This window comes from Pagrus major, chromosome 5 (genome assembly GCF_040436345.1).
Source record: "Pagrus major chromosome 5, Pma_NU_1.0".
In the NCBI taxonomy this organism is placed as follows: Eukaryota; Metazoa; Chordata; class Actinopteri; order Spariformes; family Sparidae; genus Pagrus; species Pagrus major.
The window spans coordinates 24,472,161-24,498,097 of NC_133219.1; the positions used below are offsets into that span (position 1 = coordinate 24,472,161).

The following is a 25,937-nucleotide window of genomic DNA, read 5'->3' on the forward strand; positions in this document are numbered from 1 at the left end:
TGGTCTTGGGGTCATGGTCCAGTCAGATTCAGGCAACTCGCCTCTCGACCCTGCCCCCCACTCTCACAGAGGGCAGGTACAGTGCAACGAGCCAGCCAGGAACCCAGAAAAAAGGCCTCTCCATTATTTAATAGGCTTTGCTATGAAGTTATGTTGCTGTGGGCTTATATAATTTTTCGAACTAATAGTAGTAATAGCACTGGTAAAAAATAGTAATTTTTTTTTCTTTTCTTTTCTTTTCTCCCCCTGTTTGCGGCGCCCCCCGTGGATGATGGCGCCCTTAGCATTCGCCTATACAGCCTATGCCAAGGGCCGGCTCTGGTTACAAGCCATTGACAAGAACAGATTTGTGGTTGTCACGTTATATGTAAAACCTTTTGGCTTGTAATTATCACAGTCAGTAAAGGAACAGTCAGTATGTGGTCACGTAGTCAAATCAGTCATGTGGGGTTTTCACAATCTGGCAATATTGTAACCTTTTTTTGAGTTATGTATATACTGTTGTAGTAGTAGTGCAACTCTTAGTTTCGCAATGTCGACTTAAACAACAGACAGCGTTGGCAAATTATAAATGCCAGTTTATTTACAATACAGTCAGTATCAGTATATAAAAGACAAATGTAAAATGGAACCTATTGCTCCTTACTGGAGATTTTGGAATGAAAATGAAAGTGTTGGCCCATAAATGTAGCTGCTATTATACCTGTGCAAGGGACTTCCCATCTCTTTAAACAAATGTTTTAGCAGCTATTTGTTCACAAAGTAAAGTGATCTACATGCTGTGAATATATGTAGAAATTACAGATTGACCTTGTTAATATAATCCTGGAACACGTAATCAGTAATTTATAGATACACCGAGTATCATAGAGTATAAAAAAATAGAAACATGATCATATATGTGTATGTTAGACTTACAGTGCCTATAAAAAGTATTCACGCCCTTGAATGTTTCCCCCTTTTATTGCTTTTATAAATGAAATCATGGTTCACCCCCTTGAAAATGACTGACCTTATTCAACAGAGGTCCAGCCAATTGGTGCTATTATAGTCTCACTGTTAGTGAAATGGTGATCACCTGAGTGCAGTGAATGTGTCTCAAGTGACTGTAGTATAAAGACACCTGTGCCTGGAAGCCCAGTATTCCTGGCTACAATAACACCATGAAGACAAAAGAACACTCCAAACAACTCTGAAAAGGTTATTGAAAAATGTAACTCAGGGGATGGATACAAAACCATTCCGAGTTCAGTTAAATCCATCATTAAGAAATGGAAGGAATATGGCACGTGATAAATCTGCATAGAGCAGGCCATCTTCACAAACTGAGTGACCGTGCAAGAAGGAGACTAGTGAGGGAGGCCACCAACATACCTATGACTACTCTGAAGGTGTTAGAAGCTTCAGTAGCTTACATTTTGTCCAAAGCAATTTACAGTAATTCATACATTCATACACTGATGGCAGCAAGGTGCCGACCAGCGCATCAAGAGCAGTTTGGGGTTCAGTATCTTGCTCAAGGACACTTCGACATGCAGATCAGGGGAATCGAACCAGCGACCTTCCGATAACAAGACGCTGAGCCACAGCCACCCACAGTAGCTGAGATGGGAGAGACTCTGCATACAACAACTGTTGCCCAGGTTCTTCACCAGTCAAAGCTTTATGGCAGAGTGGCAAAGAGAAAACCACTGTTGAAGAAAGCCCATATTAAAAATGAGTTCACCCAAAGGCATGTGGGAGACTCCAAGGTCAACTGGAAGAAGGTTCTTTGGTCTGATTTTTTTTTTTTTTGTAAATTCTTGTCAAAAAAGCCAAATTATATTGACCATGATTTCATTTATAAAAGCAATAAAAGGGAAAAACATCCAAGGGGGTTGAATACTGTTTATAGGCACTGTACATGTATTTTTACATTCTATAAAACCACATCCTCCTGCAGTACCTGGGGTTCCAGACCCCAGTTGGTCGTTTATCTCTTTGTTGTCCCATTTTAGTCACTGCTCCATTTGGTGGCATCAGGCCTGTTTCAGGCTGAGACTCAAAACTCTATACTCTAAAACTATATCTAAATGAAGGAGTCATATTGCATGTTTCATCAAAACAATTGTGACATCCTGCATTTACTAATCTAAATCACTTTCAATAAAATCAGTAATTCAAGTGAGACCTGAGAATTCAACACCTTCCTAAATCTTGTTCCACTCTTCTTTTGAAGCAGAACTTGGTTGATGCAGTTGCCACAGTGATGTAAAGTGACACAGTTGCTGCCACTGTGATGCTGGAGCAGTTACAAGCTAATCAGACTCTCCTCTCCTGCCTCTGGCTCCACTGTATTGACAGCTGCTATATCAACTGGAAAAACGTGTTCTGCAGGTGGAGCTGGGGGCGGGCCAGAGGGGCAGCTACGGCCCGGTTTGTTGTTGTGTATGTTGATAGGGTGATAGACAAAACAGTAGGCTCCAGGTTTACAGCTGTTCTTGACAGTGACAGCCAGCTCTGTAGGGGACAAGTTCTGATGAACGCCATCCATATACACACTAAGCGTGTAGGAATCTGGGGACAGAAACAGGGGGCATGAGAATGCTGATGAGGTAGTGATAATATAATCATAGTGCCACAGTAACCCCATATAAAACACACATTTTTGACACCAGCAAACTTTTATTAGGGTTCGAGTATCAACTGGTGCGAGGACCCTCTTGAAATTCAAGAAACTCAACTGTACATGATCAAATCTGCACCAAACTTAATTTAAATTAAAAAATGTAATTAAATTTACATATCAATATTCACTTACAGTCATAGCACCCCCTAGTGACAGCAAGAAATGACATATTTTAAATAAAGATGTCCTCCTCCTAGCCTGGTGACCACATCAACCTTGAACAGGCTGAGAAAACACGTAAGACCTTGATGATGGTGTATTGTGAACATTGTGAGTTTTAATTGAAGGGTGTGGGCGTGGCGGCATGGCAAAGGCTGATGTGGTGCCATGAAACAGGAAATTGCTATTACTCCACTGTACATAGTTAAATCTGCCCAAACTTCACGTTTGATAAGAGTCCCAGCCTGAAGACATTGACATGTATTATTCTGTATTATATGTTTGATAGGAGTCCAATTCTGAACACATTTACATGCCAATATTTGCTTACAGTTTGGGCGTCCCCTAGTGGCAGCAGGAAATTAAATTTTTTAAATAATGATGTCTTCCTCCTAGCCGGATTACCACAGCCACTTCAAACATGCTGAGAAAACACTTAAGACCTTCAGGATGCTGTATTGTCAAGATTGTGAGGTATCATTGATTTTGAGGTGGCTGTGGTGGCACGGTAAAGGTCAATAATTCACCTTGAAACAGGAAGTTGATGTAACTCCATTATACATGGTTGAATCTGCACCAAACTTGACAAGTTTGATAAGGGTCCTGGCCTGAACACATTAACATGCCAACTAAATTTCGCTTAAAGTCCTAGCGTCACCTAGTGGCAAGAAGACATAACATGTTTGTTTGATTTTTACTTTTATGTACTAGCAGGTTGACCAAATCCACCTAATAATTTTTCCAAGTCTTGAAGGCCTTCAAGATGGTATATGGTGAAGATTCTGAGTTCTCACTGGACGCTGATGTAGTAGCAAGGAACAATTCACCATGAAACAGGAAGTTGTTTGAACTTCTGTGTAAATGGTCCAATCTTTCCAAGTTTCACATGTTTGAGGTGAATGTGCCACCTTGAAACAAGAAATTGCTTTAACTCCAATGTACATGGTCATATCTGCCCCAAACTTTGTATGATGGATAAGAGTCCTGGCCTGAACACATTAATATGCCAATATTCTTTTACAGTCATAGCGCCAGTGGCAACAGGAAAAAAAATCAATTCTTCCTACAGCAGCCCCTGCTGGCTAGTTTGACTAACATGCATGAAATTCTGTACACATAGCGAACCAAGACCTTCATAAAAGTCTCTCGGTGCCACCTCCTCATCCCAGCGGGAAGTCAGACATTTTGTTTGCTCAATATTTTTGCGATTAACATGTACTTTAATGAACTCCTCCTACAGAGGACTTCAAATTTTGTGAGTGCGATCTTAACACCTTTGACATGAATAGTTATTAAAAGCTTGAATTTTCATTGAAGGGTGTGGCCTTGGTGGGCCGGCAAATATCAATGATTTGCCATTACACAGGAAAACTCAACTGTCCATGCTTGGATCTATTTTCACACATTTGATAAGATTCCCAGACTGAATACATTTATATATGTATTTGCTTGCAGTCAAAGCTCCCCCTAGTGGCAGCAAAAAATGGCATTGTTCAACAATGAGGTTCTACTCCTCCCCAGATGACTACAGCCACCTCAAAAATGCTAAGAAAACACAGGATGCTGTACAGTGAAGATCGTGAGTTTTCAGTGAAGGGCATGGCTGTTGCGGCTCGCCGAATATCAATGATTCACCTTGAAACAGGAAGCTGATGTAACGCCACTACACATGGTTGATTCTGCCCCAGACTTTACATGTTTGATAATGGTTCCAGCCTGTTTTTTACTTATATGTACTCCTGCTAGCAAAATCCTTAAGGCCTTGATGATGGTATACGCTGAAGAATCTGATCATTGGACGCTGATGCAGTAGCAAGGAATCATTCACCATGAAACAGGAAGTTGGTAGAAATTCTCTGTAAATGGTCCAATCTTTTCAAAAGCCTTGTCTGACAATCATTATTTTTATTTACATGACATTTTTATGGTGCGGTGTCTATCCTTGACATGCTAAACCTTACTTGTAATTACTCATATATACATATATATACATATGTATGTATGTATGTATGAATATATATATATATATATATATATATATATGTATATAAAATACTATCATAATATCAAATTAAAGCATAGAAACCCAGTGCTGACAGGACATGCAACAGTATCTCATTTACCTTGTTCAAAACGTGTAGCACACTGTTCAGCTAGCTGCTGGATTGTCGTGGTGGGGAGGACTCCCAGAGTTTTTGGGTTGGTTCCAATCTCAGGACAACACACTGTTAGAAAGTCCTATACAACACACATATACAAAAACGTTTCACAAAGATAACTGGATGCTTGTGGTTTTCTATTTTTAGTTCTCTTTTTCCATATGCAAGCTCTATATGTTGTACATCTATCAGTATGTCCTCATTTGTAAATATTTGTTAATGAATATTGCCTTTTAATCATATATTAATCATCCATAGTGCATACTAAAAGTGGCATTGAATACAGTTTCTTTCAACATGTGAGTCACTCTAAGCTTTCCAGATCACAGTGTTGATAACGCTGTGTGTGTGTGTGTGTGTGTGTGTGTGTGTGTGTGTGTGTGTGTGTGTGTGTGTGTGTGTGTATGTGTGTGTGTGTGTGTGTGTGTGTACCCGCACAGATCCTTGGGCCATACGCTCCTGGTTGAGCGTGCGTCGTCTCTCCCAGCGGTGGATGGAGTCCTGAACCTCTCTGCTAAGCTGCCGTGTTGCTGACCTCTGCTGGTCAAAAGTCTTAATGTGCTCCAGAGCACCATAGGTGGTGGTCAGATAGTAGGAACCTATACACACACAAAGGATGATGAAAAATGTAATATACATAAAGATGCGTCAACAAAGACAACTGTTTATGTTGATGTTATTTACTGGGTTAAAACTGCATCAGTGTGTACCTTCTCCTAGTGCTAATGAGGGGTCCATCAACTCCATCATGTACTCAACATCCAGCTGCAGGTTGGACAGATTGGATCTAGCCAGAACGTACATCATTACAGGCAGGAAGTCATCAGCACCATGGGCCCGCCCTACACACACACACACACATATGTAATATATATATATATATATATATATATATATATATATATATATATATATATATATAGCTTGTTGTCTGGCAGACAGACCTGAGGAAGCATGAATTCAGGCTTTTTACAAGACGGCATTATGATGTTGTTATTTTGGCGTGCTTCTGATCCATTTATTGCGGTCAGATCACAGAGAAATCTCTTCATTTTGGGTTCATACTGATTTGGTTCATGGTTATTTTTATTTATTTATTTGCTTTAGACGTGATTAAAAATGTATAATCCCACGATCAAACTCGTGTGAGTAAAGCAACGCAAATATTTTCTTCATGTTTGGTCTGAACACGGCATAACGGCGTTAATTTTTTACGCACGAATAAGGCACACTGCTCGAGTCTCAAATACCACTTTCTGGCCGAGTACACAGCTGATGCAGAGAGCCCTGCTCCCCCTCGCCAAAGGCAGACCACGCAGGATAGTTTCCAACCGAGATGCCTGAACAACTCGACATGTGGCAAACTATTAACAGCGATAGCTAAATGGGTGGCTACAGCTTGCAGGCCGATTAATATTGTTTAGTTAACCTTTACAAGTGTAAAGTTGGACACTACATTGTGTTAATATTACTATGGAATGATACATTCAGGTCAATATGCCCATCTGTTGTTGCTTGTTGGGCTTAAGTTTGCCATGTTATTCTTTCAGCATAATTTTTGAGCATGCAGTACCTTTGACGTTATTCTGGAGAATATTCTGGACAGTATTTGTAATTGTTTGGGATTATTGCAATAATAATAAACATACATTTACATAAAGCAAGCATCCACTTGTCCACTTGAAACTTGAAAAATATCCCTTTAAGGTACATTTAGAACAGATAAAAAGACACTACCAGTTACTACGTTACTGTTGTTTGGTCCTGTAACGTTGCTTTGTGGGACATTTCTCTTTATTTTGTTGAGTGAAGGACATGTTTAGTTATCAGACTGTCAGATCGACACCCCCCCCCCCCCCCCGCTCCGTGCCGCCGGCTTATTCATTCACACTGGTTCGGTTCGCCAATCCTGCGCCTCTGATACTACCTCCGGAAGCGCATCAGAGGCGCAGCGAAATTTCACCCCTTGCCACATCTGAGACTTTCACACAGAGGCGGATGCGGAGAATTGGCGCAGGATCCCCGCATGCAAACGGCAGTGTGAATGGGGCTAGTGGTTTTAATGTTGTGGCTGATCAGTGTATACAGATACAGCCACTCTCAGAATTTGATTTGAAAATGTATTATGTACTTCTACATATATAATTTAATAATATTGTTAAATTACATAATATTTCTGGCCTACATTATTTAAGTAACATTTTAATAAAGTGATTGTGGGGTGGGCGGAGCCGAGGGTGCTATGGAGTAGACGTGTTTGGCAAGAGCTCCAGAAACTTCAAATTGAAACCTCTTTTTTCACACTTTTTTGTTTACTTATCAAACCCACTGACTTGAAATTTGTTCAAAAAGAACAGGGGGAAGAAAAAGGGCATTCCCACCTCTTCAGAAGGCGGCAACGATAGTCCTAGCCACGAGGAGATTAGTGAGGATAATGCTGCTAGCGCTACAATTCAAGACGTGCTAGTCGCCATCAGTACCCTAAGTGACAATGTGGACAAGCGATTTACAGAGTTAAACACCACAATCACCAGTCTGAAAGCTGACTTGTCGGATATCAACGCCAGAGTGACCACTACGGAGGAAGCCGCTGTCTCTCACGAGAAACGTATTGAGGATTTAGTAAGGCTATGCACTAGCCTAGCTTCCCAGTCCAAGCAACAACAAGCTAAGCTAAGTGCCATGGAAGACCGCACTCGTCGACAGAACATACGCATTGTGGGTATCAAAGAGAAAGCTGAAAATGGCAAACTGACTGATTTTGTGTCAACATTGCTTCCCACTCTTTTAGGTGGGGAGCATTTCAGTGTGCCTATTCGAATTGACAGTACATTTCGGAGCGCAAAACTCAGGACGGACCATAAGCCTTGACCCATCACAGTGAGATTCCACCACTTGGTGGTTAAAGAACTTGTGCTGAAGCTAGCTAGAGAGAGCTCCAGGCTACGATATGACAACTCTCCAGTGTTCATCTACCCAGATCTGTCAGCTGACATCCTTCAAAAGCGTCAACAATTTACTGCTATCAAGGAGAAGTGCAAGGCAAGGAAGATACGGTATGGATTTTGTCACCCAGCTAAGTTCATCGTCACAGTTGGAGACTGCACTGAGACTTTTGATTCTCCTGATGCAAATCCAGCAAATTTCTAATGGAGAGAGTGGCTGACTGGGAGCGGGAGATAAATGTGGCAGAACATGACACTTATTGACAATAATGAGCAAGCCTGCCGTCATACGGTAATGTTTAATGGTCTCCCTACTTAGATGTGCATGGGTTTGATAAGACTAATTAACACTTTGACAGCCTGCTACTGTGGTAGTCAAGGGCTTTTTTCTTGTCACTGCTACTTAAAATACTTAAAATGTGAGGTTTCTTTTGAATTGACTCAACATAATGCTACCAGACGTTTACTGGATCTGCTACATGATAGTACGTGAGTTCGCGATTTCCTTCGTTGCTAACGTTAACCTTGAGAAGATGGAGTTTGACAGGGGAGGGGGGTATGGGGAGGGGGAGGGCGAACGAGAATGTTCCTTTCTCGTATTAGAAGCGTTTTTGTTCTGTTTTTCCTTTATTTTCTATAGCACAGACATGTTGGTGACTGTCACAGTCTTTGAATATACACTTTAGTCATCAATTAGTAATGTTAGGTGATCCAGATAGACGCAATATAGGAGCAGTCAGGCTAGTCAGTTGGAACATGAGTTGAACAGCCCCGTTAAAAGGGGAAAGGTTTTTGCACACTTGAAATCACTTAAAGCTGATATATGCTTCCTCCAGGAAACGCATATTAAAAGAAGTGCAACAAAGGTTCTGAGGCTAAAATGGGCATCACAGATCTTTCAGTCTAATTTTTCAGTCAAGGCAAGAGGGGTTGCTATCCTTATACATTAAAAAGCTACATTTCAACATGAGCAAACAATTACTGACCAGAACAGTAGATATTTAATTGTTAGAGGTTTACTGAATGAAATACCAGTGACACCGATTAATGTGTATGGCCCTAACTTCGATGACCCTGGATTCTTCCAAGCCCTGTTTAGGGTTATACCCAATCTCTCTGGATCTAAGGTGATTATGGGGGGTGATTTTAACTGTATAATGGACCCACTGACAGACAGGCAACAACCACAGTTAAATAAGTCAAAAAGTAGCTTGATTCTCAACAGCTTAATGCAGGGCTACAACCTTGTAGATGTCTGGCGATTGCTTAATCCCTCTGAAAAAGATTCCTCATTTTTCTCATCAGTACATAAATCGTATTCAAGAATAGATTATTTTCTTCTAGATTCCAGCTTGCTCTCAACTGTCTCTGGCTCTTGTTATCACAATATTGTTATATCTGATAATTCCCCTGTTTCAGTAGATCTTCAACTTAACACAGCTAAGGGGAATTACAGCTGGCGGCTAAATAATTCTCTATTAAAGGATCAGGGTTTCTGTAAATACATTACCGAGAAAATTTCAGTGTTCATTAATACAAATGACAGTGGTGATGTTAACGACTCCACTCTATGGGAAGCCCTGAAGGTGGTTATTAGGGGGGACATAATATCATATGAGACTGCTGAAAGAAAGCGTACAAGAAAAGAAGTAAGTTAGTGGAAATACAAAACAGTCTCACCAATCTAGAAAACAGTTACAAGATTGCCCCTGATGCTGAACTGCTAAACAGGATTGTGGCCCTAAGATATGAGTATAACGACCTGCTTTCAAAAGATGTTATCAAGTTACTAACACACATGAGACAGAAACACTTTGAACTGGGGGAGAAACCACACAACTTACTTGCCAGGCAATAAGACAAATGCAGTCCTCCAGGGCCATATTTCAAATTAAAACTAGCTCAGGCCGTATACTAACTAACCCCAAAACGATAAATGACAGATTTATGGAATTCTACTCACAAGTGTATAAGTCACAAGGCAATGTAGACAAAGAAAAAATAAAATAGTTTTTTGCTGGACTGCAGTTGCCTCAGCTTTCTGATGAGGCCATCAAAGCACTAGATTCTGACCTGAACTTAAAAGAACTCAATGCAGCTATTTCATCGTTTCCAACCAATAAAGCCCCAGGGCCCGATGGCTTCAGCATGGATTTCTTCAAAAAATTTAGGGAGGATCTAACACCCTTACTGTTGTGTATGTTTAACTACTCTAAGGAAGCTACAGTACTTCCACCTACATTATATAATGCCAACATCGCTGTTATTCCAAAACCTGGTCATGATCCCCTATTAGTATCTTCCTACCATCCAATCTCACTGCTACCTGTGGAAACTAAGATCATAGGGAAGATTCTTGCAGACAGGTTGAAGAAATATATATGTAGTGTTGTGCACCCAGATCAGACTGGATTTATGCCAGGGAGACAACTACATTTTAATTTACGCCGTCTTCTCAATATCTTGTATAGTAAACACTCTGCAGAGGCAGTCATTATTTCCTTAGATGCACAGTGTGCATTTGACCAGGTTGAGTGGCCTTACATGCAGGTAGCATTAGAACAATTTGGGTTTGGGTCTACATTCAGGCAACGGGTAGAGATAATATATGCTCAACCCACAGCCTCTGTCATAACCAACCATACAGCTTCCCCACCACTCCACATTCATAGGGGAACCCGACAGGGCTGCCCCGTGTCACCGTTCCTCTTTGCCATTCTCATAGAGCTGCTAGCCATCAGCATAAGACAAAGTGCCACTATAGTCCCTATAGTTGTCAATGGAACTACACACCATCTCTCCATGTATGCAGATGATATGCTTTTGTATATCTCTACACCACAGACGTCAATTCCACCACTCTTGCAATTAATAGAATGGTTTGGGTCTCTCTCTGGATTTACTGTGAACCTTGATAAGAGTGAAGTAATGCCCATCACAGATAAATACAGTAAAGAGTTCCTTGAAAGTATACCCTTCAAAAAAGCTTATACCTGCTTCACATATATTGGTATTATTGTTACGAAAAATCCAAACAACCTGTTAAAGACAAACTGGCAAAAGCGGATTGACAAACTTAAACAAAATATTGATTTCTGGAAATCCCTTATCTCTTTGGTTGGGAGGGTCAATGCAGTTAAGATGGTTGTGTTGCCTCAATTTCTTTTTCTTTGGTCTTCCTCTTTCAAACTCTATCACTGGGCCACTCAACTGTCTATCATAGGTTGTTGGAAGAACAGCCCTCCAGCCAACTCAGATGATTGTCCAGCCTGGCTAACACTGGAAAGCTCCTTATGCAGGAGCACCTCACTCCCAGCCCTGTTAAATAGCCCTACCAAAGTAAACAAAACAGCTTTACAGTGGCAGTACTATCATAGGCAGCACTCCAAAATATGGAGTCATATCAAACGATACATAAAAGCACCTGATATTTTTTTGGATAGCCCAATGTGCAATAATCATGCCTCATTACCCCTGGCATGAGCGATGGTACCTTTGCTTCTTTTGCTCAGCTCCAGAGTATGTATTGCATTCCAGCGTCCAATGTGTTCAGATACTTTCAAATACGTGAATTCACCAAAAAGCACATATCTAGTTACCAAAACAAACCCTGCCATGAAACTCTAAACTTAATCAACAGATTTGACCCCTTCAGCCAAGGGGCGGTCTCATAGACAGACACAGACAGGCATGGGCCAGCGAGTTAAATGAGGAGATAGGCGAGGGGTTCTGGGAACAATGTCTGGCAAATATAAGTGATTGTTCAGTGAATGTTCGTCATGACTTGATACAGTTTAAGACATTACACCGTCTGTACTATTGTAGGACCAAGGTGCATAAGTTTGTCCCATCGACATCCCCACTTTGTAACAGATGTAAGGTTTCTGAAGGAACACTCGCTCATACTCTTTGGTCTTGTACAAAGTTGTCATCTTATTGGTCTGATATTTTCCAATGCTTCTCTAAAGCCTTTAAGAAAAAATGGAACCAGGATCCACTGGTTGCGATCTTAGGAGGGACAGGGGCTCTACTTTTGGCTAATATGTATGAAGCTCAAGCTGTTTCTTTAGGTATGGTGGTGGTGAAAAAAATGATTCTGCATATGTGGAAAAGTGATTCTGCACCAAGTTATGAAATGTGGCTAAGGGAAATGGGGAATGTACTAAGCCTTGAAAGATCAGATATCACAACAATGATACATTAAAATACCATGATAAGATCTGGGACCCTCTATTGCTGTACATAAAGGGCCGAGTCTGACTAACTCCTAATGCTGCACACTTTTGTAAACCTTGATCAATGTTTTCTTTTTGATTTTTTTTTTTTTATACCATGATGACTGTTTTGTCAATATGTGCTATGTTCAGTCCATAACTAAAATAAAAAATATATTAAAATGATAAAAAAATAAATAAAGTGATTGTTTTATACATTCGTAATAAGTTCTAAAATGACATGTCCATATTGCAATGAACTTTGGGTAATTCAATTAGTGAAGTACACAACCTAAACTGAGCCCACCAGTCTGCAAGAGCCTGGATGTCTGGACATTTGGATGCAGCACAAGTACAATGAGGCCAGGAACAGCATTGGCCTGTGAGTGACATTGGCATAGTGGCCATTGGCCCCAGAGGTCTATTTCTCATAGTAATCATTATAAAAGAAACTGCTGTTGAACAATGATTTCGTTTTTCTGAAATACAGTTAAGTCCAGTATCACCACTAAGTGAACCATAAAGTTCAATAAAACTGAAAGAGCTGCATTATGTTTATAATATCCAGCATCAGTTCTATTAATACACTCATGGAACACAAGCAGGAAACAAGAAACATGACTCCTAGTCAGGCATAGTGTGTTTACATCCTATTTTACTTTTGTGCTAAACAAATAATACAATTAGAACAACATTAGAGGTCAGAAGTTAAAGGATTGTTGTGGGTTCTGACCTGGACTGCTGACAGACATTGAGTCATAGATAATCTTGCAGGCTTTCAGCAGCATCTCAATCTTTTTCTGGGGAGAATATTCCAGATGTAGGTTGTTCAGTTTGATGCTGATCTTCTCCATAGCAGAGGCCTCAGGGACAGCAGTGGTTATTCCTAATGCTGTGGTGGTGCTGCCTAAGACAATGGACTGACACACACATACACACACACAACAGCACAGAATCAGCACCAGCATCACAACTGCTGTTACCACTAGTATGAATACAGTCCTACAATTGTCCTACAAAAGCACTCATGTCCAATACTACCTGGTTTTGTGCCAGTTGTTTCAGGCTGTTGTCGTTGGTTCGCAGTTTCTCCAGACTCTGGTATATTGGCTCCCTAAGTGGCTTCAGTACACTCTTACACAGAGCAGCTTCTACTATGCTCTCTGCAGGGAAACACAGAAAACACTCAATATGTTTCTAGTTTTCTGTCTTGCTAAATGGACAACAAAGGACAACAACCCCGCAAACTACACATTTTAAAATGGCCCTGTAGTTGAATGAATACCTCTCTCTACAGTATGGTCTGCACATAACCTCAAACTACTGCAGGGCTGGACTATTTGATTCTATTGGAGTGCACAGATTAAAGGTCCCATTCTGTAGGAAGAGAGATTTCCTTTAGACGAGCTGCCAGGACTATTGTAAGGTTGTGATGTCAAAACTATACAGTAGTTGCCCTAGTTGCAATGCCACCAGCAGAGCTGATGCGGAAATACCATGGGCAGTGCCTGCTGAAGCCTGTGAGAGCTAACCAGTTAGAGCAGAATGAGCTTTTCAAATTGGGGTTCTTGAAGAGACAGGCACTAAAACAGTGTTTAGACAGAGGGTGAATAAAGGTACTGCAGCAATTAACAGTATGAGAAAAATAATTTGTTTTTTGAACATTCTAGCATGTAAACATTTTCTAGTAGACACCCAAACAAAAGTATGAAGTATGAAAATGAGCATAAAATGGGACCTTTAAAATAAACTGATAAATTCTTCTCTCTCTTATGACATAACATGTTTAAATTATTCATTTTCATAATATGGAAATGAAATAAGGAGATACAATGTAAACTGTTTTCTTATCAAGGCTGGAAAACATGTACTAAAATGCTTCTAGAGTCTTTTGAGTTTTTTTAGTGTTTAAACTAAAATGATTCGCCAGCAGTTTTAGTATTGCACTGTCAAAAATTCCTGGGAATAATAAGCGACAGATTTTAAAAAGAAAATGAAAAGACAATATCAAAGCAGCAGAGGCCAATATATCCTGAGATTTGGTCCATAGTATGGGCCAAGCTCCAAATATCCTTTTGCAAAATCCCCATACAGCTAGTCCTATTTGACATTTTATGTTTTACTTACTATGTTTTGTTCAAGTTTTTTCAATAGATTTCTTAGTTTTATAGTTACCCAGCTTGTCTTGTGCATACTGATGTTGAGGCTCCAGCATGGCTTGCAGCTCTGTACTCTGCAGCAGGTAACTCTTCAGCTGAGTCACCATCTGTCTGATCTCCTGTAACAGCTCAGTGGAGGACGAGTGGTTTGACATTGTCTCCAAAGTGAATGCACGGTGCTCTTTCACCTAAATAAAAACATGAACAATAAACGTGATTCCTATTGTATTTTAGACTTTTGGTTGATTTTGTTATCCTGAAAAATCCAAATACACAGTGCCTATAAAAAGTATGCACCTCCTTGGATGTTTTCCTGTTTAATTGCTTTTATAAATGGTCATGGTCAATATAATGAGGCTTTTTTTGACACAAATTTACAAAAAAACTCTTTAATGTCAAAGTTAAAACAAATTTCTACAAAGAAATGTAAATTATTCAAAAATATATAATGAAAAATAATTTGCATAAGTATCACCCCTTCTAGTCAGTATTTAGTAGATGCACCTTTGGCTGCAATCACAGCACAGCACATGTGGATAGGTCTCAATCAGGATTGCACATCTGAACACTGCAATTTTACTCTTACTAATTCTTCTGCAAAACTGCTCAAGCTCTGTCAGGTTGCAAGAGGATCTGGCATGAACAGCCCTTTTCAAGTGCAGCCAAAAATTCTCTATTGGATTGAGGTCTGGGCTTTTACTCTACCACTCAAGAACAATTACCTTATTGTCTTAAAACCAGGGGTCTAAAACCCCTCGCCCACAGGCCATTTCCGTCCCCCTCCCCCTCCACCCAACCTGCGACCTGATGGCGAAAATATAATGTAATCTAGCCCATGATTTTATTTTAAAAAAATGTATAGTTTGTGTCCAATGTGTGGCCATACCACAGGTAAGGATATATTTCAGCAGCTGTGCAGTGGGATTGAACAGGCTGGTTTGTAGTGGAATAGACTGGTAGGCATTACCACTGATGACAGGCAAAAAAAAAAATGGACTGGTAGCGCTGGTACAAAGAAAGTACGAAGAAGAAAACGGAGAGCCGGCAGTTGTTCTGCACTGCACTGTACATCAACAGGTACTGTGCAGAGAATATGTGAAATTTGAACATGTCATGTCTGTTGTCCTGAAATGTATCAGGTCCAGGAGTTTACAGCACCGCCAGTTCCAGGCCTTTTTAGAAGAAATCGAGTCAGCATATGGTGATGTACTTTACTGAGGTGCACTGGCTCAGCAGGGGAACTGTCTTGAAGAGATTTTTTAAATTAGGAGCAGAAATGAAAAAAATTATGGAAGATGGCAGAATGGATGTTTCCGAACTTGATGATCCAAAATGGATCATGGATCTTGCATTTCTAGTCGACATAACACAGGAGCTCAACATCCTTAACCTGAAGCTGCAGGGCCCTGGTCAGCTCATCACAGAGGCTTATGAAAGTGTGAAAGCCTTCTCCACAAAACTGAGATTGTGGAAAACTGTCTGCAAACAACCCTTTGTCATTTCACAGCATGCAGATCTCTTGTGGAAGACGGCACAGCATTCAGTGGTGATGGATATGCCTCTGCTATTTAAAACCTACAGCAGGAGTTTGATGAGTGTTTTGCTGACTTTAAGGCACATCATGACCCTTTCCAGCTGTTTGCAGACCCCTTCTCAGCTGATGTGGAGAGTATACCAAATGTGTTGCAGATAGAACTTATTGGCTTGCAGTGCAACAGTGAGGTAAAAACTAAATTCAGAGAGGCACAAGGAAAAGCAGACATGACTACACAATTTCTTAGAGAACTGCCTCCATTCTTCCGAGTTGGGTAATGTGCCTTTTTAGAAGCACATATCTGTGTGAGAAACTGTTCTCAACTATGAATTTTAATAAATGCAAGTACAGGTCCTAAGGGTTGAAGCTGTACTAAGGGTTTCAACTGTGACTGCCCATCAGGGCAAATGATAGATAGATAACTTTATTAATCCCCAAGGGGAAATAAGGTTACCATAGCAGCTGGTACATTCAAGTACAAATACAGTCAAAATACAAGGGCAAATATAGAAACAATAAGAAGCAATAAAGTACTATATACAATATACAAAAAAAACAATAAAGTACTGTATACAATATACAAAAAATAATAAAGTACTATATACAATAAAATGCTTAGGTAGTTATAGAATAAAATAAAATACTGAGGTAAATAAAATAAAATACTGAGGTATGTGACGTAAATGTGGCTCAGCTGTGTGAGCAGAGGCACTGCCAAGTGTCTGGCAGAAAATACAGTACAAATCTATTCAGGGATTTCATTTGTTAGTTCAGTGCAAGGTTTATTTTAAATAACTTATTTATATGGACACAACTTTTGCACTAACTGTTAAAAAAATGTATACAAAAAAGCTTTTGCATTTTATTATTACTCTGTTAATGATAGAAATAACACTACATTTTCAGAAATATTGCACTTTATTGTACTACCGGAATGCTAAGAGCCCTTCTATGAGATAACAAAACCAGCACTGGCCTTCAGCTCATTTGAGTCTGAGATCCCTGCTTTCCTCTTAAGCCCTAGGCCTCTGGCTCAGGCCTCTGCTCGAAAATGACATGCCCATAATGAATAGAGTATATCTCTGCAACTACATGGTCTATATGAATAATCTTGGTATCATAATAAAGGTAACACTTGTGAGATTTCTGAAAAGGTGTAAGCATTAGTATAGATGTTACTGGGTCAGAGTAAATGAAGATGGAACACAGCATAAATGAAAGATTTCATTTCCGCCTAACAAAACTGTACACTTTTAGAGTGAATATCCCCTTTGAATCATGCAGTTGCAGCCCAAAACCTCCAGCAAATAATAGCAAAAAATCTGAACATTACCTGTGCCAAGACTGATGCTAATAAAGTAAAGCAGAGCAAAGTTAGAGAGGTTTTAGTAGAGACATTTTTCAGGCGGAAATTAGCCATTTGGGCACACCCATCTAAATACTGTTCTAAAAACTGTTTTGGCTTTGTTCTGAAAAATCAACCAGACCTATATACATTTTCCCTTTCAAAGAAAACCATACAAAGGAACTGAAGTTTGACTCTAACTTAACTTATATATTATAACTTATAACTTATAACTTATAACTATATATACATATACATATATATATATATATATATACATATATACATATATATATGTGTGTTGTTATGGAGTATGTCCAGTACCTCCGAAATTGTGTACTTTTTGTTGTAATTCCTGTCTGCTATTATTCCTTGTGGTGGTGTGTGGAAGAAAATAGCAAGAAAACGGCAAGAAAACAGAAAAAAAAACTATATCTAAATAGTCAAAAACCGATGTAGAAAGTGTTCCGCTGTGCGCTCTGTGTTTTGGTGCTTAATGCCGGCGGAGCTGTCAATCACCCACGACAGGTTAGACTTAGCGACATTTTGGGAATCCATTGGTCAATTTGGATGATTGACACCTCTATCGAACCGTCAGAGCCAATAGAATCGAGGTGCAGTCCCCAAATCCATGACAACAAAAACTATCCGCCAACCACAAGGAGGCAAATACACTGTGCGCGAAGACAAGGGTCCTACCTACTCCACACTATACCTGTCCTCCTGCAACCGAAACCTTTCCTGAACTGTCAGGAATCATTTCAAAGTGACACAGACACATTGGATTAGCCGGTGGAGGCGGTGTAATGCACTTGAGCACAATTTATAATCACAAAACAGCAAATGTAAGACATAATTCATGATTATGTCTGTATAAAGTGATGTTTATTTTTGCTCTTCTTTGGCTGCTGTTTCAGTGAGTTTGGGGCGTAGAGTGATGAGACTTATACCGTTGGAATTTGTGGAGTCCCAGCTTTCATATGACATGCTGTTTGTATCGTTAGCATGAAGTAGCGTAATCGCTAGCGCCAGTTTTGCGGACATGCAGCGTTAGCGTGTTTTTTCTATGTGCTCATTTAGTTGCTTGGTGTCGGAATTGTGTTTTGATTAGGTGAAAATGGTTATCATGAGCTTTTAGCCAAGCTTCTTCCCGTTAAGTGGGTGTGCTGCATGAATATGTTGCTACATGGTTAGCACGCCCTTGTATGGTGTGTGTTGCAACATGCGCAGCTGCCCCCGGTACCGCGGGCGCTCAGGTTCAAGAGGTTAAACAATTTCTGTGTAGCTTTCACTGTATGCTTCAGGTCATTTTCTTGCTGGAAAAAACACCTTCTCCCAAGTTGTAGTTCTCTTGCAGACTGAATCAGGTTGTTCTCCAGGATTTCCCTATATTTTGCTGCATTAATTTTACCCTCTACCTTTACAAGCCTTCCAGGGCCTACTGCTGAGAAGCATCCCCACAGCATGTTGCTGCCACCACCATGCTTCATGGGGGAGGCAACCGCCATTCCGACATACCGCCATTCCGACATACCGCCATTCCGACATACCGCCATTCCGACATTAGGCCCTAATTGTCGGAATGGCAACACTTAAACCTTTAATTAAACGTCCCATCATTCCGACATTTTTTGCCTCCTAAGGTCGGAATGGTGGTATTTATTTATTTTTTAAACGTCTTGCCATTCCGACAAATCTTTTAAAAGAGTTAGGGTTAGGGTTACGGGTTGCAGGTTACGGTTAGCCTTGTCGGAATGCCGGGACGAAACGTTGTCGGAATGGCGGGACGTTCACATGTCGGAATAGTGGTATGTCGGAATGGTGACATGTCTGAATAGTACAATGTCGGAATGGCGGTGTGTCGTAATGGCGGTCTGTTGGAATGGCAGCATGTAACCGCTTCATGGTGGGGATGGTGTTTGTGATGTGCCATGTGTGGTATCGCCAAACATAGTGTCTACTCTGATGGCCAGAAAGCTCCATTTCGGTCTCATCAGACCAAAGAACCTTCTTCCAGTTGACCTTGGAGTATGAGCTTTCTTTAACAGTGGCTTTCTCTTTGCCACTCTCCCATAAAGCTATGACTGGTGAAGAACCCGAGCAACAGTTGTTGTATGCAGAGTCTCTCCCATCTCAGCTGCTTAAGCTTTTAACTCCTTCAGAGTAGTCATAGATGTCTTGGTGGCCTCCATAACTAGTCTCCTTCTTGCACTGTCACTCAGTTAGTGAGGATGGCCTGCTTTAGGCAGATTTACACATGTGCCATATTCCTTCTATTTCTCAATGATGGATTTAACTGAACTCCGGGGGATGTTTAGCGACTTGGGAATGTTTTTGTATACATCCCCTGACTTATATTTATCAATAACCTTTTCTCGGAGCTGCTTGGAGTGTTCTTTTGTCTTCATGCTGTAATTGTAGCCAGGAATACTGATTAACCAGTGACTGGACCTTCCAGACACAGGTGTCTTTATACTATAATCACTTGATACATATTCACTGCACTCAGGTGATCTCCATTTCATTAATTGTGAGACTACTAGCACCAATTGGCTGGTCCTCTGTTGAATTCACTTTAAAGAGGGTGAATATTTATACAATCACTTATTTTACATTATATATTTTAATTAATTAAAATTCCTTTGTAGGAATCTGTTTTCACTTTAACATTGAGTTTTTTTTTAGTTTTTTTTTTTAATTTTGGCAAAAAAGCCAAATTATATTGACTATGATTTCATTTATAAAAGGGCAAACAATTCAAGGGGGTGAATACTTTTCTTAGGCAATGTATCAGGTTATTTTTGATCTTTCTCCGTGTGTATACTCACCAGGTTACCAAAGTAGCTCAGAGGGTCCCTAGCCAGCTCTACGATGCGCTGTGTCAGGCGGCGTTCATGGCTGATGAGACCGGTGAGGACCGTGGACAGGCGATAGCGGGCTCGGTCCAACATGACGGTGGTGGGGGTTCTCCTTACTGCTGCCTTGGGGCTGCGGCTCTCTGCAGGGCGACTGGAAGGAAATAAAAAGTATTTTTCTTTTTTTTTTCTTCATCTCTTATACATCATTGACAAGTAATACTGTCCACTGCAGTGTCTGATTCAGTGTGACACATAAAGAAAGAAACTTAAAGTATGACTCATGACTTTGAACCCTTTGACCAACATTCTGGTACCAATTGATTATGAGGTCCAGTCTTCTTCTCTGAGACCTTCTGTGCAGTGGTGATCTGAATGAAAAGCTCAAAATGTTCGATGATTTGAAATATTTACAAAGTTCTTTTCTATGATATTAAAAAAACTACAAGCAACACAATTTTTTCATGAGACAACTGCACTGATAGTTGAACCTTTTGCCATTTCATGGTAGTTTTACACCTTTAACAACTACAAGTTTGGTCTATACATTTGTTGTGCTTTTGGTAAAAAGGTTGACAGTTTATGCACACTGGTTTAATTCAACACAATTTGTTTGTTGATGTGAGAAATAGGGCTGCAAATAAAGATTATTGAGTCATTTCATGCCAACTCACCTAGGGCCTCACAATTCATGATATGGATTTTCTTGGAAAAAAAAAATGTTAAAACTTCTATTAAATTCATGTGACCTTGTAAAATCCTATAACTGTACTCCAAATACTTTTAAAGTCATGACTTCTTTAAGTTTGCCCCCCTGAGCTAAATTTTAGCATTTTAGTGATTCTGTGTAAGTGTATTCTAAACCTCATCGATCACTTATTTTTGACTGGATTGGGTTAAAATGTGTCCTGAACATCCAAGAGACACTAAAGAAACAACATTCAATCATTCAAATAGTTGTTCCTGAATGGTTACAGTAATAAAATTAAGGAAGTCATTTTTTACCAGAACAAGAACAAAATCTGTTATTTTTCAAAAATTCACATCTCCACTAGTTTTCAGTGTCTTCCAGCCAAATTCTGATTCTGTGTAGTGGTTATTTGGTTCTGAAAAAAAAGAGTGCCATAGATCTTTTGGGGTTATTTTGACTGTAGATTTTCCCAAGAAGAATTATTTTATTTTCCTTGAAACTTTAGTATGTGAAAGTGTTGATATTCATTGTATATACATATATATATGTATCAAATATGTTATATTACTCCTTCAACATTTATAATGTTTTTAAAAAAGAATCTTTTATTAATTAACTCTCAACTAATTTCTCACACTTTTCCCTGGCTGTAATATCACATTCAGTGGATTATTATTATTATTGTTAATTTTATTAACTTTTATTAACTCTGTGTCATCCCCGGCTCTAGTGAGATTTGGTGAACTACGAATTTCTATTCTGGAAGCCTTCTTCCTCTTACTGTTTCAGTTGGGGCTAAGAGCTAACTGGCTTAGATCTAATATTTCTGCTTGTCATACTTAAAATACTAAGAACAAATACTACTAATCGTTTCTTTATTTGTTGAGCACTTTATATCTTCTACATGCATCTTAAAAGAACCAGTGTGTAGGGGTAGAAATGGAATACAATATTCATAAGTATATAATGACCTGAAAGAATTTCTTAGAATGAGCCATATATTTTTACAGAGGGAGCAGATCCTCCGGAATCTGCAGCCACCATAGTTGAGGGTTAGTCAAGGGGTGTTCAGTTATTTGCTATCTTCAGAATCCACTAAATCCTAGACACTGGACCTTTAAGCAGTGAGGATGCTGACTTTTTGTCTGGAACATGCAGCTTTAGCATCAGTCCTTTTGCACGATAGCATTATTTATCAAGTGCATATTTACAACCCCTTTGCAGCATTTTTTGTGTTAAAGGTCCCATATTATAGAAAGTGAGATTTCCATGTCTTTGTTGATTATAAAGCAGGTCTAGGTGCTACATAAATACTGTGAAAGTCAAAACACTCAATCCACAGAGAAATGCACACAGCACACATTCAGAAACTGCGCCTTCAAACGAGTCATCAGGACTTCCATAAGGTGTTGATTTTATAACTATACAGTCACCACCCTCTGCCACGCCCCTAGAATGCCCATGGTTTCAAAAACAACAGCAGAGCTGATGTGGAACCAAAGTGGGCAGTGCCTGCTCAAGCCTGTGAGAGCTAAAGGTGGGGCCTTAAAGAGACAGGCACTAAAACAGAGTGTTCTGACAGAGACAGATCTTCTTGAAATTTGGTTTAGCTTTGTACTACATTGGGCAGGAAATGTGATTGGACAGCTTGACAGCCATAGCAACATTAACACAGAGAGACGGGACGTAGCAAACAGTCAACTGAACCAGCAAGTAGCATCTCTACACCTGCCAACGCAGACCTACTTTTGGTTTTCCACCTGGTCCTGGTTCAGCTCTCCTTCTTCCTCTGTGCTGCTGGTAGAGCAGGAGTCGGGGTCTGTTCCAATCACAGTGCCCCCCTGTGGTGAGTACAGTGACACATCTGGCCGCTGCATTGGGTGGGGAGGTGGTACTCTCATCCCAGCACACTTATTGGCTAATTCTCCACCAGCCTGGTTGGGGCACACAGGTGTGTCTGTAGAACATGGTTTCCTCCTTGGTGGAGGAACTGGACGGGATGGTTTCTTCACTAATGGTGGACACTGGGAGCTGGACTTTTGTTTGTCATCCTCTTTATCCATTTTCATCTCTTTTTCCTGCTTTTCATCCTCATTCTCTCTCTTTTCTCTGTCCTTTTTTACATCCTCTTGATGTTGACTACTGTTCTCTTGTTCACCCCCCTCACTCAGCAGACCTGATTTACTTCCTGTTTTCTCCTCTCCTCTCTCTCCTCCCCCCTCTTGCTCAGTTTTCTTTGCAGGATTTTGTCCCTTCTCTCTCTCCCTCCCCTCTCCTACATCTCGGTTGGTGCTTTTCCTGGAGGAGATGCCAAGGAGAGGAGCAGGAGGCAAAGGGGGAGTGGCTCTGCTCTGCAGGGGGACAGGAGGCCTTGAAGGAGGAGGTGATGTTGTCATTGACTTCCTCTCTTCTCTCTCTCCTACTCCTCCCCTTGCCTCCTCTTTTCTCTTGGCTGCTGTAGTTACAGAAGATGAAGTGTGAGGCGAGGGCGGCGATGAGAATAGAAGGCTCACCCCAGACAATGGCCCCATGCTAGGGGGTCGGGGTGGGGGGCGCTTGTATTTAATTTCCTGGTTGGACGTGGTTTTATTCAGACCTTTGACTTCTGGGCTGACTTTCTGTGGAGTGTCTCCATTCTGCTGGGAGGAGGTGATGTTTTGATTGGTTATGATATTAGGTTTGGAGATAAAAGAGAGGTTCAGTTCTTTGTTGGAGCTCTCATCCACAATCACTGGGTTCACATACAAGTAGAATCTGCTATGGTTCTGATCCAAAACCAGGTCCTGATTCTTTTCTTGCTGGTTCAGATCTGATATCCAGAAATCTGCAACACATGCAGTCTTTGTGTTAAAGAAGTTTATTTGTACTCATCAGATATCAATCACTTACTTCCATAATATTGATAATGTTTTGTAATTTTGGTTTGCCCTGTATTAGTCTGCCTCACATAATTTTATGAAAACATTCTTTGACTGTTCAACTGAGCTTAATGGTTCATTACTGACCTTGGAATATCTGTTATGCTTTTAGCATAAGGTCAGCCTTCATGATAACTGTTGGCCCTCATCTGCTGATAAAATTTTATGCAAAAATGACTGGGCACAGCTTATTTAACAGCATAATAAAAAAAAGCATGGTTTAACATTTTCGAAACTATTCTGATAAAACCAACTAATTTTGACCCCCTTTTGTGACGCTCCAAAAAAATTATTCACCGCTTTACAGCCACTCCTTTTTCAATTGTGACCTCAGTGACTTCATGGAGTCTTGCTGTCATTGTGAGGTAGGTAGGTTAACAGTAGAGACTCACTGAATCACTGTACCTGAAATAGTACTTTACAAAACCCTGAAAAGGCACACTTTTTTGTAAACAAATCAGTGTTTATTGGTGAGTGATTAGATGTAATGGTAGGTAGATTTTGTTACCTTTGGACAGAGCCGGGCTAAGTGTTCATATATATTTTAATTTAAAAAATTCTGTTAATTAGTGCTGTTGATACAATTCACTGTATCTTCTACCTTTTATAGCAGTTTCCTTTTGTTTGCTAACAATTACCCAACTGCAATGCACCAATGATGTAGATTTCTTTACCTGCACCCATAGCAGAGATGACCTCCAGCTCCTCTCTCTTAGTTGCCGTGGTAATGGCCTTGGGTAACCTCAGTGGAATGGCCAGGTTGTCCCTGATTGTTTGATTAAATTACAAAAAGCCACCATTAAGTGTAAGCAGAGAATTTTGATAATATGACAAAACACAATCTTTCTGCTATTGTGGCTCGGTCTGTGTGTGTTTGCACACGTTTACGTTTGTGTGTCATTTCCATGGTGTAATGTGTGTATGTGTAGATGCATGTATGTGTGTGTTAATTAGCATATGTCCACACATGTGTGGAGGTCCAAAAGTCTTGGTCTACTTTTTTATCAGTATACACATGGTGTTACATTATTTTCTTTGCATTTTTGTGTATATGTATACATGTTTGTGTCCATGTGTGTATGTAAGTGTGTGTGTTACCTGCTGGCACAGTAGAAGGAGATCAGTTTGAAGATGTCATCAAAAACCAGACAGGAACCGTCCAAGTGAACAACTGAGACAAAAAAACAAGAAGAATGAATCACTAATTTCTCTGTCATGTTATCTTTGCACAGCCATGCACACCTTGCATTTAGTATCTCCACTATCTGAAGCTGTAATAGTAGAGGTAGAAGCAGGAGCTGCACTGGTGTGTAACACATACATGTATTGTGTTGTTTGACCATCAGGTTGCTTATAAGCGGCGCCCCCTTTTCATCTGGCAGGCGGACTGACAGTGTAATGCCCTTGTCATCTTTGTTGTGAACCAGGAACGCCTGCAAATGTCAACATTAGCAATTAAAACTTTGAGGTCAGAATGGAGAACATATACAGGACAATGAGATTCAAGAAATGCAGTAGATACACACAAACGACACAAAAGTAAACCCTGGATTTGCTACAAAAATTTCAGATATACCGTATTTTATCAAATGTTTATTGACTACAGGTTTAGCCACAGCAAAATAATACACAAGCCTATATTAAAAGTCAGCCAATATGGGTTTTAAAAGTTGATTTTTTATCTACAGCTGCCAATATTTTGTGTCAATACATGGCAACACCTTATTTTACAGATCCTACGGTTTCCTAAAATTTCTTACAAATAAAACGACATGTAACTGTAAATTCATAAGATTCCTGGAAAGAACATTGTTAGGAAAAACTGATACAGTTAGCAAACTTCCAATTAATTACTAGTGTAATATAGAAAGTCTTTTTGCCAGTGCACAGCAGGTCATTCAAAAATGTAAAATTTGTCTACAGTCAAGCATATAATCCACAATTTGAACCAAGTTTCCAATAATGAATGAATATTTACTTGGGTTCAAAGAAGTTGTTAGACAATTTAGGATATACACTTGTTTTCTTTCTTTCTAAGAGTGAGATGAGAGGATTGATATAAATCTCATGCCTGTGCATCAAATACAGAACTACAGTCCAACTGGGAGACAAGTAGTATTTCTGAACTTTGGAGAGAGAAGTCTAACTGTTTCTCCCTCCTTTATGCTAAGTTGAATGTGTCTTTTGCTCTCTATATTTAAGGCTTGTCTACACGGCAGGTGATCCAGCCGCGTTTTTCAGTCGTCCATCTTATGTGCTCCTGACATATCTGACACACAGACATACTTCT

At 40.0% G+C, this 25,937-nt stretch overlaps 1 protein-coding gene across 1 annotated transcript in view; it reads right to left on the reverse strand.

Annotated features, from left to right (window-relative positions):
- Positions 1–557: 557 nt before the first annotated feature.
- rin3 (Ras and Rab interactor 3) overlaps positions 558–25,937 on the reverse strand; it is a 35,022-nt gene continuing 9,642 nt past the window's right edge. The window contains exons 3-14 of the mRNA XM_073466928.1: positions 24,969–25,080; positions 24,746–24,818; positions 24,322–24,413; positions 22,476–23,553; positions 20,012–20,192; positions 14,321–14,492; positions 13,187–13,308; positions 12,879–13,065; positions 5,697–5,828; positions 5,419–5,585; positions 4,951–5,065; positions 558–2,556 (exon numbers count right to left, since the gene is read on the reverse strand). Coding sequence (XP_073323029.1) covers positions 2,291–2,556; positions 4,951–5,065; positions 5,419–5,585; positions 5,697–5,828; positions 12,879–13,065; positions 13,187–13,308; positions 14,321–14,492; positions 20,012–20,192; positions 22,476–23,553; positions 24,322–24,413; positions 24,746–24,818; positions 24,969–25,080 — 2,697 coding nt within the window. The 3' untranslated portion in view covers positions 558–2,290. The remainder of the gene's footprint in view (positions 2,557–4,950; positions 5,066–5,418; positions 5,586–5,696; positions 5,829–12,878; positions 13,066–13,186; positions 13,309–14,320; positions 14,493–20,011; positions 20,193–22,475; positions 23,554–24,321; positions 24,414–24,745; positions 24,819–24,968; positions 25,081–25,937) is intronic.